Source organism: Sarcophilus harrisii, chromosome 2, assembly GCF_902635505.1.
Source record: "Sarcophilus harrisii chromosome 2, mSarHar1.11, whole genome shotgun sequence".
Taxonomy (NCBI): Eukaryota; Metazoa; Chordata; class Mammalia; order Dasyuromorphia; family Dasyuridae; genus Sarcophilus; species Sarcophilus harrisii.
The window spans coordinates 224,904,880-224,922,273 of NC_045427.1; the positions used below are offsets into that span (position 1 = coordinate 224,904,880).

At 36.1% G+C, this 17,394-nt stretch overlaps 1 protein-coding gene across 1 annotated transcript in view; it reads right to left on the reverse strand.

Annotated features, from left to right (window-relative positions):
- The window catches only part of PTGIS (prostaglandin I2 synthase), a 51,308-nt gene that overhangs the window by 20,897 nt on the left and 13,017 nt on the right, over window positions 1-17,394 (reverse strand). Inside the window, exons 3-6 of the mRNA XM_003757707.4 lie at window positions 16,624-16,802; window positions 16,017-16,157; window positions 15,201-15,346; window positions 3,430-3,611 (exon numbers count right to left, since the gene is read on the reverse strand). Of these exons, the coding sequence (XP_003757755.1) occupies window positions 3,430-3,611; window positions 15,201-15,346; window positions 16,017-16,157; window positions 16,624-16,802 (648 nt within the window). The remainder of the gene's footprint in view (window positions 1-3,429; window positions 3,612-15,200; window positions 15,347-16,016; window positions 16,158-16,623; window positions 16,803-17,394) is intronic.

Genomic DNA, 17,394 nt, shown 5'->3' on the forward strand with positions numbered 1-17,394 from the left:
AGCGTGATGACTGTGTTTGGCTCACTTGGCCTTTAAAAGGAGGCTGAGTCATAGAGTGACAAGAACACTAAACTTGAAGGACTTGGGTTAAAATCTCAATCCTGCTAGTCACTAACTCTGAAACCATGGGAATATCACTTAACTTTCCTAAAGCCCCAGTGACTTCATCTGTAAAATGAGGATGGATTCAGTGACCTCTAAGACATCTTTGAGCTCTACATTTCTGATCCTTTAATACATTTTCCTCCTCTGCCTTTCAATTTCTTCTTCTATAAAATAAATGAATTGGGTATCTCCTATCAAGTGGACCAAACTGGCCTCTCCCCTGTGGATGGCCAGAGCCAGAGCAGGCCACAGACAGAAGTTTAATTTCAAAGTGAGGGAAACTACTTGCAAGCAAGAAGTGAAATGAGTGCAGGGACCCCACTCCTTATGGGGGAACCTGATTTAGTATGGCTGACCATTGATTAAGGTATTTGTGGCTAGACAAAGAGGCAAACAGTATAGTTAGTGAAGCCAGCAACAATGAGGAAAAGTTGTCTGGGGTAAAAATCCATTCATAGCAGGGCTTCCTATCTGGGTCTATTGGTACTTGTCCAAGTTTAGGGACCATCACCTCATTCAGAGGGAGAGTACAAAGGATTGTTGTTTTACCAAGCACAGGGCACAGCTTGCTTGTTGGGCTTTAGCTCTGGAAAAATATCTTCTGGGGTCCTCAACCACTTTCCTGCCTCCTTTCCTGTGTTGTCTCCCCTCATTAGATTGTAAGTTCCTTGAGGGCAAGAACTGTCTTTCTTTTTATTAATTGTATCTCCATTACTTAGTGTAAAGTGCCTGACACATAATAGGTTTTTAATAAATGTTTGTTGAATTAGATTGAATTGGACTGGATGATGTTTAAAGTCCTCCTGATTCCAAGTTCTATGAGCCTATGAATCTGCCTGCCACTCCCTGGGACCCTGTCATAAATGAGACCAACAGACTATGGGCAGCAATTGGCTAAATTTTCATATTCTTTAGCACAGTCTTCTCTCATAGGAATCTTTTAATAGATATAGGGTGTTAAAGTCATACATCGAAATGGAACAATTTAAAGGGTAATTTGATTATCACATCAGGATTTCATCAATTCAACTATATAGGGCTGTTGTACATTTGAGATGTTCCATTTCTGAACTTTAATATGTAGCACACTTTTATTTTTCTTCCTTTTTTTTTTAGCAAACCATCTATTATGTTTTTAAATTTTTTCCATCCAAAAAGTATAATCCAACGATATTTAATCTTCCTCCCTCCCTTCCTTCTTTCTTTCCTTCCTTCCTTCTTTCTTTCCTGGTCCCTCTCTCACCCAAGTTGGAAGTATCAAATCTGCTCCCATTCTAATCATCAAAAAAGCTTTACCTTGTTTAGTTCCTGGTCTGATAAGACTTGGCCCTTCTTAGGCAATCCAGTGGGCTTCCATTCCTGGAAGCTCACCACATTAAGATCAGAAACAATGTTAACACCAGGTAATTAAGCCCATTGTAGCTAGCTAGGGCTTCTTAAATTCAAGAGACCCCCTGGCTTTCAGCCTCCTCAGTTGGTAGGGATTCTAAGCTTGGGCTACCACTGCTTATTTATTTCATTGTTTGACAAAAAAAAATTTTATTAAAACAAAACAAAACAAAACAAAAAAAACACTTAACTATATCCAGAATATGGGCAGATAATCTTGAAAGTATTTCTCTTAGAAGGAATGTTTTGTTTTTAACTTCTTGGTATGGTTTCGGAATTTAATATTACCACGGTTACTTAAAAGTTTTTCTGAGTTCTTGTGGCTAGAGTGGCTTTTTTGAATGAAGTCACTTTACAATTCTTTTCAAAGAACCATAATGATTTCTAAAAGAAAATTATATTAGAGATTTCTGTGGTAGCATAATAGCCTGATCACAACTATCCCTATGAAAGTAGTAGCTTCAAAAAAGAATCCAGAGATGATGGGCCATTTCTGGAAAAAGTAATTAGATATTAATGGGGGATCTGATTGCATCCACCAGGGATCTAATCGAACATTGTCTCTTACTCTCTCACTCCCATTCACTTATAACAAAACCTTGCTCCTTTGTCACCCTCTACCTGTTAATCATTACAGAAGAAACTAAAATATTTTACCCTATCAAGGAATAATCTATCCAGAGATGCAATTGAACTCTCTGTCTTTTCTGAGTAGAGAGGGAAGGAAAAAGGGAAGGGGAAGGGAAGGAAAAGGAGAGAGAGAAGAGGAGGAGGAGGAGGGGAAGGGGAAGAGGAAGGGAAAGGGGAAGGGGAAAGGGAAGGGAAAAAGGAAAGGGAAGGGGAAGGGAGGCGGAAAGAGGAAATAGAGGCTGACGGGGCTGGGTCTAGAAATAGGAACATGAAGCATTCTGTAGGAAGAATCAGTTCTGGGTTCTATTTCCCCTCTGGGACTGAACTACTGCCAACTGCAGATCCCCTTACCCATTCTTAGAGGCTTTCCAGATACAGGATTAGAAGGGTGGGGCAGTGTTTGTAGTAATTCTCTCTATATCCTGGTTTGCTGAGGGGCCACTTCTCTAGTTCTTAGAATCACAGGATTTATAGATGGATGAGCACTTAAAGACTCAGTGAGCAATTCTCAAAGTATGCTCTGCAGACACCTGAAACCCCTTTAAGAGATCCTTGAGGTCAAAACTATTTTTATAATAATACTAAAATTGTTTGTCTATTAAAAATCCTTCTACCTTTTCAAACTACACATTTATATGAGAGATAGCAACATTTTTGCCCCCCATCTATTTCACTGAGTCATTATGAGGAAAGCAAAGCAAAGTCATTATTAATTCCAGTGATTTTCTATTGTTTTAGAATAAAATGCATATTCTTCTTAGCTTTTCTTGTTCCTCAATCACGACTGTCTTTCATCTCTGTCTTTGCACTGGTGATCCCCCAGACCACCTCATCTCCCCCTCATAGAGATACAGCCCAAGCACCAACTCCTATATGAAATCATTCCTAATTCCACCAACTGCTAGTGCCCTCCCTCCCAAATTATCCTAAATTTAGCTATTTCACACATATTTCATGTAGATTTTATCTATATTTCTGACTTACCTTCCCCATTAGAATGTAACTCATTATTGCACATGTTTAATATATATTGGCTTACTTGCTGTATAGGGGAGGGGGAGAGGGAAGAGAGGGGAAAAAAAATTTGGAACACAAGGTTTTGCAAGGTTGAAAATTATCCATGCATATGTTTTGAAAATAAAAAGTTTTAATTTTTTTTTAAAGGGAAAAAAGAATGTAACTTATTAAAAGCAGGGATCCTTTGTACTTGTACCCCAGACTAGCACATTATCAGGCATGTAGGAGATGTCTAACAAATATTCAATGATCTGTTGTTGGAGTGTTCATACGTGTGAACAAACTCACCTGAGTGGCCCAGAGTTGAAGCAACATGGCCCTAGCCTGCATCTCCTCCCCAGCTCCCAGTTCCTCCAGATACTGCTGGTAGCTGTCCAGCCAGGCACTTCTGTGGGCCCTGCCGACCAGGCTTTGTGGGGAAAGAAGCTTCCAAAGATGGGCTTTTATCAGGGACGCTTTTTTCTTCTCCTCTGCAAGGAACATGTCACAGAGTCAGGGCCTGTACCCAGCCTTTCCTGGCACACGGGGGGAAGGAGATATTTGTAGGGTTGTTAAAGGGGCCTCCTGGCCTAGGACTTCCACTTCCCTAGTCAAAGCAGTTCCCCATGTTAGGAAGACTGCCTTCATGGTACCTGGCTCTGAGGCCTGGGGTCTGGCTTCAGGAGGCCCATGAGGGTCAGACCAGGACTCAGGGAGAGAAAGGACTAGTTCAGTGGCCTGGATCGGGAACCCTGACCACAACCTCTCCCTTCTCCAATCCATTCTTTTTGTTGCTGCCAAGTTGAGAGTGCTAGAGCACATACCTTAGTCAAACTGAGACCTGTTGAAGAACTTAGCTTAAAAAGGCTACGGTTTCCCATTGCATCCAGGGCCATCCTGAGCTGTATCTTTCCACTAGACTCACGTGGCTCTGGAGGAAAAAGGGAGGTAGGTGACCTTGCCCAGCCCTCCCTCACTTAAATCCAACTCACTTGCAGGTCATGGCATCTCCTCCCTGATGTCATGGATCTCTTTGAGAACAAAGTACAAACAACAATAAACTGACCATGTTGCTGGCCTGTTCAAGAGACCTGAATACCTTTCTATTGTTCTGGAATAAAATACAAACTCCTCTGGCATTTAAACCTGCTCACAATTTGGAATCATCTATCTCTCCAGATGATTTCCCATTATTTATTCTCACACACTTAGTATTCCAGACAAACCAGCTTACTTCCTACTTCCCAGACACAACAGCTCATCTCTTGCCTCCTGACCAGCAGAGGCTCATGTCTGCAAGCAAGCAGCTAAAGGATAACTGCATCCCATCTAGCAACGGCATCCAGTGGTCCTGCATCTTGAAGGTGGTCTGCAGAACTTTGTGAAGCCCCTGGTAGGCAGGACCATCACAGGGGAGAGAGCCTAGAGATACTTGGGAATGTAAAGACCAAAATCCAGACAAAGAGGGCATCCCTCCTGGCCAGCAGAGAGAGGCTCGGATTTGCAGGTAACTGGCTGGAAGATGGCCACACCCTAACTGACCACAACATCCAGAAAGAATCTATCCTCCATCTGATCCTGCCTTTTAGAGGTGGCTCTTAATTGTTAATTGTATTATAAAAGCATAACTTGCCAATAACAGCAGTGTTTTCAATTATAGCTTTTTAAAGATCCTAATATTATATTTTGAAATTAACAGGTTTAGTAACAGCTGAGCCAAATGATAATAAAAGTTTTTGCTGCATGTTGGGAAAAAAAGAAAAGGAAAGAAAAGAAAAGAAAAGGAACCAAGAGACTTGGTTTCATGCCCTAACTCTGACAGTAATTAACTATTTGAATTCAGGCAAATTATTTTACTTCTCCAAGCCTCAGTTTTCTTATCTGTCAAATAAGATGGTTGGATAAGATGGTCTCAAACATTTAGCAGTAAACTGGTAAATGTTTAACAACTGACTCTCCTTAAAAAAAATACACAAGATATTTTAAGTTTAATCTGCATTATTTTAAAATTTTAAAAATTAACTTATTTGTTACATTTTGAATTCTGAGTTTTCTCTCTGCCTTCTTCCTTCTCAAACCCACATTAGAAATATATAAAATATATATTTTATAATATGTATGTATGAGTATAGATAGATAGTATTTATATATACTTACACACAGATGCACACATGTGTGTGCAAATGCAATACATGTATGTATATACACAGAGATGTGTATGCACACACATACACATGTGCATATATATACACACATACATAGGAAGGTGGGTGGGGAGGAATCATACAATAAATACTTCCATACAACAGTCTTTTTCTGGAGATGGATAGCATTTTCCTTCATCAGTCCTTCACAACTGACATGAATGATCATGTTATTCAAAATAGCTTAATCATTCACAGTTACTCTTCCAACAATACTACTGTAATACATTATAAATTATAATAATAATATATTATCATATGATATATGTATATCATATGTGCTAGATTCATTTTGCATTTTAAAAATTAATTTATTTGATATTCTTAACTTTTTGTTTTTCCAAATTTAATTTTGCTATTACTTTTTTGTAGCTCAATAAAACAAATTTTGATAGTTTAATTGGGGTGGCACTCAATAAGTAAATTAGTTTAGGTAGAATTGTCATTCTTATTACGTTGGCTCAACCTATTCATGAACAATTAATGTTTCTTCAATGACTTAAATCTGACTTTATTTATTTTAAAAGTGTTTTATAATTTTATTCATATATATGCATATATATGCTTTCTTGGTTCTATTTATGTCATTCTGCAATATTTCATAAAAGTCTTTGCTTATTTTTCTAAAACCAATCTATTGATCATTTCTTACAACACAGTAATATTCCATCATAATCATATATCACAACTTGTGCAACCATTCCCCAATTGATGGGTATCCCCTACATTTTCAATTCTCTGCACCACAAAGAAAGCTTCTAGCAATATTTTGGAACATAAAAGTTTTGTTTTTCCATTTTTCCCTGATCACCTTGGAAAACAGACCTAATAATCGTATTTCTGGGGTAAAAAGTATAAACAGTTTTTAAACTCTTTAGGCATAATTTCAAATTGATCTCCAAAATGGTTGGATCAGATCACACAATTCCATTGACAGTGTATTAATGTCCCAATTTCTCCACGGTTCCTCTAGTATTTGTCATTTTTTTTCTTTTCTAACATTTTAGCCAATCTGGTAAGTATGAAATGGTATCTCAGAGTTCATTTGCATTTTCCTAACAAATAATGAGTTAAAGCACTTTTTCATATAACTACATTTAACTTTGATTTCTTTTGAAAACTGTTTGTGCTTTATTTATATCCTTTAACCACATCAATTGGGGAATTGCTCATGTTCTTATAAATTTGACTCAGTTCTCTATATATTTGTGATATAAGGCTTTTTATCCAAGAAATTTGTCTATAAGAATTCTACCTACCCCCTGCAATTTTCTTCTTTCTTTCCAATCTTTGGTTGTATTAATTTTATTTGTACAAATTTTTTTTAATTTAATGTAATGAAAATTATCCACTTTACAATCTATAACATTCTCTATATCTTGTTTATTCATAAATTCTTCTCTTATCTACAAATCTGATAGGTAATTTGTTCCATGCTTCTCTAAGTAACTTACTATACCTTCTCTTATATCAAGGTCATAGATCCATTTTGACCTTATCTTGGTAAATGAAGTAAGATACTGATCTATGCCTAGCTTCTAACAAACTGCTTTCTAGCTGTCCCAGAAAATTTTTTTCCAAATAGTGAATACTTATCCCCAAAGCTTAGACCTTTGCATTTATCAAAGCATTATCAATCATATATAGATACCTACTCTGTTCCACTAAACCACCATTCTATCCATTCTGTTTCTTAGTCAGTACTTGAGTCAGTACTCGTTTATAATATAGTTTATGATCTGGTACTGCTTGACCTCATTTTGCATTTTAAAAATTAATTTCTTTGATATTCTTGACTTTTTTTTGTTTTTCCAAATTTAATTTTGCTATTACTTTTTGTAGTTCAATAAAATAAATTTTGATAGTTTAATTAGGGTGGCACTTAATAAATAAATTAGTTTAAGTAGAACTGTCATTCTTATTATGTTGGCTCAATCCACCCATGAACAATTAATATTTCTTCAATTATTTATATCTGAGTTTATTTATTTAAAAAGTGTCTTATAATTTTATTTATGTAATTTCTGGGTTTGTCTTGGTAGAGTACTCCCAGATACTTTATATTGTCTATAGTAATTTTAAATGAAATATCTTTTGACTATCTTTTTTCAGGCTTTGATGATAACATATAGAAATGCTGATAATTTATGTAGGTTTATTTTTTATACTGCTATCTTGCTAAAATTCTCAAATTTTAAATTAATTTTTTTCATTAGGGTCTAGGATTTTCCAAATATCATAAGCAAAAAAGATAGTATTATGTCATTATTACCCATTCTGATTCCTTCTATTCTATATTCTTCTCATTACTATTGTTAGCATTTATAGTATAGTATTGGATAATAATGGTGATAATGGGTATTCTTCCTTCACTTTTGATTTTACTAGAAAGGCTTCCAGCTTATTCCCATTATAAATAAAGCTTAATGATGATTCTAGGTAGGTGCTTCTTATTTTAAAGAAAAATCTATTCATATCTATGCTTTCAAGTGTTTTCTAATAAGAATGAGTATTGTATTTCTGTTAAAAAGTTTTTTCTGCATTTATTGAAATAATAATATGATTTTCTGTTGATTTTGTTATTGACATAACCAATTAAGTTAACAGTTTTTTTTTTCTTATATTGAATTAGCCTTATATGCTTGGTATAAATCTCACTTGATCATAAAGTATAATCTTGTGATATATTACTATAGTCTTTCAGCTAGTATTTTGTATAGAACTTTTGTATCAATATTCATTAGTGAAAGTGACCTGTAATTATTTTTCTCTGATTTTACTCTTTCTGGTAGGTATCAGCACCATACTTGTTTCACAATAGGAATTTGGTGAGACTATAAAAATAACTTATTTAATACTGGAATTAGCTGATTTTTAAATGTTTGATCACTTCAGTTATAGATCCATCTCACCTTGGTGCTTTTTTCTTAGGAAGTTTATAGCCTGTTCAATTTCTTTTTTTCTAAAATAAGTTTATTTAGATATTCTATTTCTTCTTCTGTTAACCTAGAAAGCTTATGTTTTTGTATCCTTCCATTTCACTTAGATTGCTAATTTTATCGGCACATAATTGGGCAAAATAACTAATAATTACTTTAATTTCATCTTCAATAGTGGTATATTCACCCTCTTCATTCTTGATACTAATGATTTAGTTTTCTTCTCTCTTTTAAAAATCATATTAACTATTGATTTATCTATTTTAGTGATTCCCCCACTCCATAAAACTAGCTCCTAGTTTTATTTATTAACTAAATGTTTTTCTTACATTCAATTGTATTCATCTCACCTTTAATTTTCAGGATTTCCAATTTGGTGCTTAATTGGGGATTTTTAATTTGTTCTTTTTCTATTTTTTAATTGACTTTTCAAATTGCCTATCCAATTCATTGATCTGAAGCATTTAAAGACAAATTTTTCTATCGCTTCTGCTACATTTTATAAGTTTTGGTATATTGTCTCATTATCATTCTCTTTCATAAAGTTTTTTGTTTCTGTAATTTGTTCTTTGATCCATTCATTCTTTAAGATTAGATTATCTAGGATTCAGTTAATTTTTAATCTTTGTTTCCATAGTCCTTTAGTAAATATAATTTTTATTCTAATATGACCTGGAAAGAATGCAATTAATATTTGTTTTTCTGCATTTAACTTTAAAGTTTTTATTCCCTAATATAGGGTTAATTTTTGTAAGGGTGGCATGTATTATTGGAAAAAAAAGTATATTCTTTTCTATTCCTATTCAGTCCTCTCCTGAAATCTATCACATCTAGCTTATCTAAGCCTTTTTAAAAAATCTCCTTGACTTCTTATTTTTTGGTTACCTGGTTTTGAGAGGCAAAAATTGAAGTCTTCCACTATTCTGGTTTTGCTATCTATTTCCATCTGTAATTCATTTATCTTTTCCTTTATAAATTTAGGTGCTATAAATTTATATTTGATTTATAACATTCATCAAATGTTAAAAATATAACATATGATGAATATATTATTGCTATTGAAATCAATTCATTTAGCTATACCTTTTATAGTTTCCCTGCTTATCTCATTTTGTTGTTTGTTGTCAGCCTTTTATTTTTATTCTGTGGGTCTCTCACTTTATGGTATGTTTCTTGTAAACAATATACTGTTGGTTCTGGATTTTGATACATTCTACTATCTGTTTTTATTTTTATGGGTGAATTCATCCTATTAACATTCAAAATTTTAATTATGTGTTGTTGTTTCCTTCTATTCTATTTTCTCCACTGTTGTTTATCCCCCTTATCTCCCTAGCTTTCTCTGTCCTCCTTATCTCATCCCTCCTCAGAAATCTAGTTTACTCCTGATCACTTTCTCTCTTATTTGCACATTTTTCTAAGAGTCCTTTTCTTATCCTATCCCCATGCTCTCCTATTTCTCTATAAGTTAAGATGCGTAATCCAACTACATGTATATGTTACTTCCTCTTCAACCCAATTCCAATGAGAATAAGGTTCCTATGCTTCCTGCTCTCTACCCCATCCTTTCCTCCAATGTGAAAACTTTTCCATTCAGAATGGTTGGGTAAATTGTGGTATATAAATGTTATGGAATGTTATTGTTCTGTAAGAAATGACCAGCAGGATCAATACAGAGAGGCTTGGAGAGACTTACATAAACTGATGCTGAGTGAAATGAGCAGAACCAGAAGATCATTATATACTTCAACAACAATACTGTATGAGAATGTATTCTGATGGAAGTGGATTTCTTTAACAAAGAGATCTAACTCAGTTTCAATTGATCAATGATGGACTGAAGCAGCTACACCCAAAGAAGGAACACTGGGAAATGAATGTAAACTGTTTGCATTTTTGTTTCTCTTCCCGGGTTATTTCTACCTTCTGAATCCAATTCTCCCTGTTCAACAAGAGAACTGTTTGGTTCTGCACACATATATTGTATCTAAGATATGCTGTGACATATTTAACATGTATAGGACTGCTTGCCATCTGGGGGAGGGGGTGGAGGGAGGGAGGGGAAAAATCAGAACAGAAGTGAGTGTAAGGGATAATATTGTAAAAAATTACCCTGGCATGGGTTCTGTCAATAAAAAGTTATTAATAAATAAATAACATTTAAACAAACAAACAAACAAACAAACAAAACCTTTTCCATTCACACTTTTTTGGTACAAAATAATTTGGTCCATTTTAACTCTCCCAATCCAATTTTATTTTTTTAGGATTGTTCTATCATAATCAACTCAAATCCAAGTCCTTTAAATATGTATATTTTTATAATTACCCTAATAAGACTAACATTCTTAAGAAGTACAAATATTATTTTCCATGTAAGACAGTAAATAGTTTAAACTTATTAAAGGATGTAGCATTTCATATTTATGTTCTTGTGTTTCTCTTGATTTTTGTATTTGAATGTCAGATTTCTGTTCAGTTCTGGTCTTTTTCTCAAGTGTCTAAAAGTCCTTTAATTCACTATAAATAATCATTTTTTTTTTTTTGCAGGATTACACTCAATTTTGCTTAGTAGGTGATTCTTGGTTGCAAATCCTGCTCCTTTGCTCTTTGATATATTTTATATTGCATGTCTTTCAGTCTTTTAATTTAGAAGCTACTAAATCTTGCATTATTCTAATTGTAGCTCCACAATATTAGAATTGTTTCTAGTTGCTTTTAATATTTTCTCCTTGACCTGGGACCATTGAAACTTAGCTATAATCTTCATGTGAGTTTTCTTTTTGGTATGTCTTTCAGGTAGTGATATGTGGATTTTTTTCAATACCAATTATTTATCCTTTAGTTTCAAAACTTCATGGCAATTTTATTCATTTTTTTGAAGTATAATATCTAGATTCTGTTTATGATCATGACTTTCAGATGGTTTAATAGTTCTTATATTATCTCTCTTTTATTTGTTTTCCAAGTCAGTTATTTTTCCAAGGAGGTATTTCATGTTCTCTTTATTTTCTATTCTTCTGATATTGTTTTTTTATTTTTTGATGGCTTATGAAATGATTAGCTTTTTATGCCTAATTCTAATTTTTAAGAAGTTATTTTCTTCAGTAAATTTTTTGGATCTTTTTTCCAATTGGCTGTTTTTTTCATAATTTCTTATTTCTTTTTCTAATTTTCCCTCTGCCTCTTTTAATTAACTTTTAAAGTTTTTTTTAAGCTCTCCCATGAATTCCTTTTGGATATGTGACCTTTTTACATTTTTCTTTGAAGCTTTATAAATGGTTGTTCTGGCTTTATTGTTTTCTTCTATGTTTGAGCTCTAATCTTCTCTATCACCATAGTAACTATATGTTCTTTTCCTGTTATTTATTTTACTGGCCTATTTCTTGGTTATTAACTTCATCTTAGGTTTTGATTCTGCTCCTGGGGAATGGGGGATAATGTTTCAGGCTGCAGAATTCTTGCACTATTTTCAGAGCTCTATCTGGGGTTAACTTTTTGATCCTTCCAAAGTGCTGTGATTCAAGATCAGGTGTGCTCACTGCTCTTCTGGCTTATTTTTTGGTTTTATGATCCCCAAGTACTTCTCTCCTGAGCCACAACCAGTTCTCCCACACCGCCTCTACAAATGCTTTCATTTCCTGAGGTCCTGAAAACATACCATTGGCCTCCATGCACTTGCAAGCATTAGTCTGCCCTAGCACCAAAACCAGGAACTGCAGTCTCCTGCAAATGACCAGGACCAATCTCCTGTCTCCTAGGACCCACAGCAGGAACTCCAACTCTCTGCAACTGCACTCATCAACTATAGCTGCTTCTCTTCTCCCAGAGCCACAGCTTGGGACTGGGTTGGGTTAACATGCCCAGTTCCTCAACCAGTGCCAGCAGAAGGCCCTTACATTCCACTGTCAGTCACTTGATTCTACTCTGTGTATGGAGTGAAAGTTTTCAAACCACCAAAGCTACCTCTAAGGTTTCCTGTTTTCTGATGCAGCAATAGTTGAACTTCACTCTTGGTCAAACTCCCACCCCAGTAACTTAGGTCTTTCCTTCTCACACTCTCCTAAGTATTCTTAGGCTGAATGACTGCTTTACCCCAACTTCTGCCATTTTATTATTTCTGCCACTTTAAGGTTCAACTTGAAGCACTGTTTTAGGGGGATTTTTGAGGGTAACTTAGGAGAGCCAGGTCATTTCCTGCCTTATTCCATCACATTCCCACAATGCCAAGTCCTTTATATATTAACATTTTTTTCCTTCATTTTTTAAAATCTAGATAATCAACAAACAATAAATCAAGTTCAATTCTATAGCTTTTATCAATTTCTGAAGCATAAATTTCTCACACTAAAAATTTAGGAATTGACTCTTAGAATCCTATCTCTGCAACCATCTTTTTCCTGCTCATAACCTGCTCTACGAATAGCTCAATGACCAGAAAAACCTTTCCCAACATTGCCACCTGCTGACCATTGTTGGAATTCCTTCCATATTCCAAATGGAAGCCAGATTGAATTTATTTTAAGAAACTATAAAAGTGTCTATTATATGTAGGCAGGTACTTAAGTAGGTACTTAGGAAATAAGGACAAAAATGAAACAGTCCCTTCTCTCAAGGAGTTCATATTCAAAAGGTTTATAACACATGTATAAATAATTCAATTCAATTCAACATACACTAATTAACAACAGATTGTGTGTCAGGTAATGGAGACACAAATTAATAATAATAATAATAATAAATGAGACAGTGCTTGCCTGCAAGGAGCTTATGTTTTACAGGGGAAAATGTGTTTATACATATATACATATATGTATATACACATGCATAAATGAAATAGAGACTGAATGAATACAAAATAATTAGGGGAGGGGAATGGAGAGCAGTAGCAGTTGGAAATATTTAGTAGATATTTCCAAATATGAAGGACCGCCTATACAAAGGCACAAAGAAATGTCATGTACTGACTATAGAAAGTAGGTCAACTGGCTAGAATGCAAATAAAATTCAGGACAGGAAAAAGCATGAAAACCTAGGAAAATCAAAAAGGAATTTCTGTAACAGATGGTATCTAAGGTAAGCCATGAGAAAAGATATGGATTCTGAGTAGTAAATATGAAAGAAGTATGAGAGATGGTCTAAGCCTATGCACAGAGGATAAGTAGGATTTTAAGGTTAATAAAGCATATTACAAATATTTCTTGACAACAATCCTGAGAGGTAAGTGCTATTATTGTTCCCATTTTACACATGAGAAAACTGAGGCTGAGAGTGGGTAAATGACTTGCTTTAAATCACATAGGTAAAATGTATCTGAGGTTCTATTTGAATTCAGATCTTTCTGACTCTAAGTCCTACACTCTCTGCATGGAATCACATTGATTATAAGATAGAAATGAAGAGAAGTCAAGTTTAAGAGTAGCATGAGGGTCAGTCTATAAAATAGGGAATATACAGGGAACTAGCACAAAATAGACTTGGGAGGTAGGTGGGAGGGAGATAGATCACAGAGGGTTTTTAAATGCCAGACCAAGAGTCTGTATCTTGAGCAGGGAAGCAATATGGTGAAATCTATGCCTTAGGAATTTTAATTCAGAAGCTGCATGGGAATGGATTTCAGGGAGGAAGGACTGGATGTTGGAATACCAATTAGGAAGCCACTGCAATAGTCCAGGCATAGAGGGATAAAGATCTGAATCACAGTAGTGTCTGTGAGAGTGGAAAGAAAGGGATAGATATAGGAAATGTTGTAGAGGGGTTAAAGAATGGCAAAGTGAGCTTGCAGAGAGAAGGTTTAGAATAACCACTGTGTAAAGCACAAGAGAGGATCAATCACAGATCAGAAAGGATTGCTGTGGAACTGGGAAAGCCACTGAGATTAAGTAACATAAATCTGGAAGGAATCCTGATGGCACAGTGTTATGACTTTGCCCCCAAAGCAACATATAAGTGGGAATGGAGGAAGATGGCAGGGATAACACTCAGAGCTAGGGATTGGTAAGGCTTACAGGATTGGGGGATAGATGTTCTAAGGATAGAGGAGAGTGTTTAATTGGACTGGCTCACCATAGAGTGTGAAGGGAGTAAGCCAGAGTCATGGTGAAGGACTGGGAACAAGGGGAGTTAGAGAAGTGGAGGTGAAGTGGTGAAGATGCAGAATGGATGTAGGGTAGGACAAATGAGAAAGGCATGAAAAGGTAGGAGTTTGTTAATTGAGAAAATTCAGTTATGGATTAGGAGATGGTAAGATTAAGGGCTTGATCTTAGAGATGGCCGAGTTCAAAGAGTAAAGCTGAAATTCACAGTTGAAGATGGATGAACTGAAAAGCTTAGGTGTTCCAAGGTTCATCTTCATATATGTTTAATCCAGACTTGTAAGTATGTTAAGATTCAGAGGAAGACATTACATGGAGATCAGCAAATGACTCTGACAAAGATCTGGACTGGGCAATCTCAAAGGAAGATGGATTGTTAAGTGATGACAGCAGAGGAAGGGTCTGGAAGAGGTAGCAGAGAGCAAGGAATATGTCTGAGAGGAATACCCAATAGTGGGGAGCACTGCCAGAGAAGCAAAGTTTTCAGAGAAGGAGGGAGGGAAAGAGGGAAATCCCCTTCCAAATTCACAACTCAACAACGCCATGGATCCAATGCCTAGTCAAGTGCCTTTCACTTTCATCTACATGGAACCTCATGTAAAGTTTTCATGGACAGTGAAAAACCGACTGACACAATCATGGGGATGGATGGAGAGAAAGCTAAGGGAACTCTGCCCTGAGGGCTGGAGCCTCAGGGGAAGAGGCAGTTGTAGTCAGAGTTCTAAATTTTCCCAGGCTGCTCAGGGAGCAGCTGTTGGGTACAAAGAATATTTTCCCCTCTGTTTCCTCATCAACTTGGGGTTCAGTTCTCTCTCCTACCTTAGGTATTCCACAGTACTCACCTCCTGACAGAGAGTTACGGGCAAGTTTCATCAGAAGCTGGTCTAGCTGATAGAAACCCTGGAAAACTTTTGCAGAGTGGGCCCGATCTCGAGCTTGGCTAACTGGATCATCACCTTCAGTGCCAAACAGTGTCAGGTAGCCGGCTCTGGTTGGCAAGATAACATAAAAGTATGAACTAAACTTCGGCCTCACTCTGGGTCAACATTCACCTCTAAAGTCCTTTGGCAAATCAGAATCAAACATTTTCCTATGTTCTAAGGTCCTTTCCAGTTCTGACATTCTACTTTAAATGTTCTAAAGTCCTTTCTACCTCTAAAAATCTATGTTTTCTATGCTAGGTTCTTTTCTGGGTTTAACACATTATCTTCTTTTTTCTAGGGTCCATTGCAAATCTGACATTCTATATTTTTGTTTTTAAGGTCCTTTTCAGTTCTAATATTCTGTATTTTATGTCTTAGGATCTATTTCCAACTCTGGAATTTTATGTTCTAAGTTTCCTTCTAGCACTAACATTTTATGGAGAATCACAGAATTTATAGCTGAAAGAGGCCTTGGAGAGCTTTTTAACTCAGCTCTCTCATTTTATAAAAAACTGAACTTGAGAGTAAGGAAGTGATTTATTAAAGTCTCTTTTAGCTCTAAGATTCCACGAAATGATAGTACATTCCTTACATAAATGTCAGGACTTCAACTTTTCAAAAAGTTTCTACATTTACCCTCTCATTTGAACAGAAACCTCATTTTCAACTGTCCAGGCTGTCAGGTTACTCTTGTCTACCATAAGAAGGATGGAGATACATTATGAAAAAACTTACCGGAGCATCACATTGTAGGAGAACTGGAACAGCCCTGTTTCCTGCCAATCTGTGCTCATGTCCCCTGCATCCTTCAGGATATTGCAAAGGTTGTTAAACATGGCACCAGTGAGAGCTTGCAGGTTCTTGTGAAGCAGGGTCCTAGAGAAGTGGGGAAGAGAGGGAAATCAGAGGGCTGAACTTGACTCCAGGAGTCCCCTAATGACAGTCCTAAGAATGTCATGGCCTAGTTTGTGCTGCTTTCTAATTTAAAAGAACTTTTATATCCATTATCTCATTTATAACCCATAATAGTTAATAGAACTATTAACTGAGAGGGAAGCTGAATAGAGATTATTCTCCCCATTTTACAGATGAAGAAACTGTAGTTCAAAAAAGGGAAATGACTTCTGACAGTAAGTGGCAGATTGGGATTCACACCCAAATCATTGGCCCCAAGTCCAATGCTCTTTTGGGAGGAGGGGACGGTAATCAATCATTCAGCTACTATCTAATGTACTTGTTGACAAGAATACAAAAACACACAAGGGATAATGAATGGGGCGTAATTGAAAAAAGGATTCTCTCCCTTTTCTAAACCCTAAATGATCATTCCTCAGACACTCACGGTTTCACCTTGGCTTTCTCCAAACCAGGATCATAGTTGGTCAGCTGGACATCAAAAATCTTCTCCATGAGGAAGATGGCGTATTTGTGGAAGTCCAGTTTGGAGCTCGATTCCCAGACGACTGTGTCATATGAGTGAGGGTCCAGGAGTACTGTGATAAACCTCCCTGCCACAAGCACCTGGGAAGTCAGTGTAATCAGAGATTTATAGTTAGTTATAGTTGGAGACCATCTAGCCCAACCTACTTATCTTACAGATGAGGAAGCCAAGACTTGGAGATGGGGAATGACCTGCCTATGATTGCACAGGAAGCCAATGGAAGGGGCAGAATGTCCCCTCTTATGACCTCTTTCTTTTCTCTCACTTTTCAACCCTTTGCAATTTAAATTTTGACCTCAGCACTCAATTGAAATTTTCTCCAAAGTAACCAATGATCTTTTAATTGCCAGATGCAACAACTTTTTTCAGAGTCCTCATCTTTCTTAATCTCTCCCTTGCATCCTTTTAACACTGCTGACTACCTATTCACTGTCTAGACAAATCTCCTTTCTGAGTTTCTGTGACACTGTTCTCTCTGGATTGCTTCCCACCTGTCTTGACCACTTCTGATTCAGGCACCTTTCTGACTCATCATTCAAATCACAGCCCTTTACTATGGGTATTCTCCAAGATTCTCTACTAGGTTCTTTTCTTTCTTTTCTAGCGTCTTGGTAACTTATTCAGCTCCCATGGGTTTAATTTTACCACTTCAATGCAGATCACTCTCTTTTT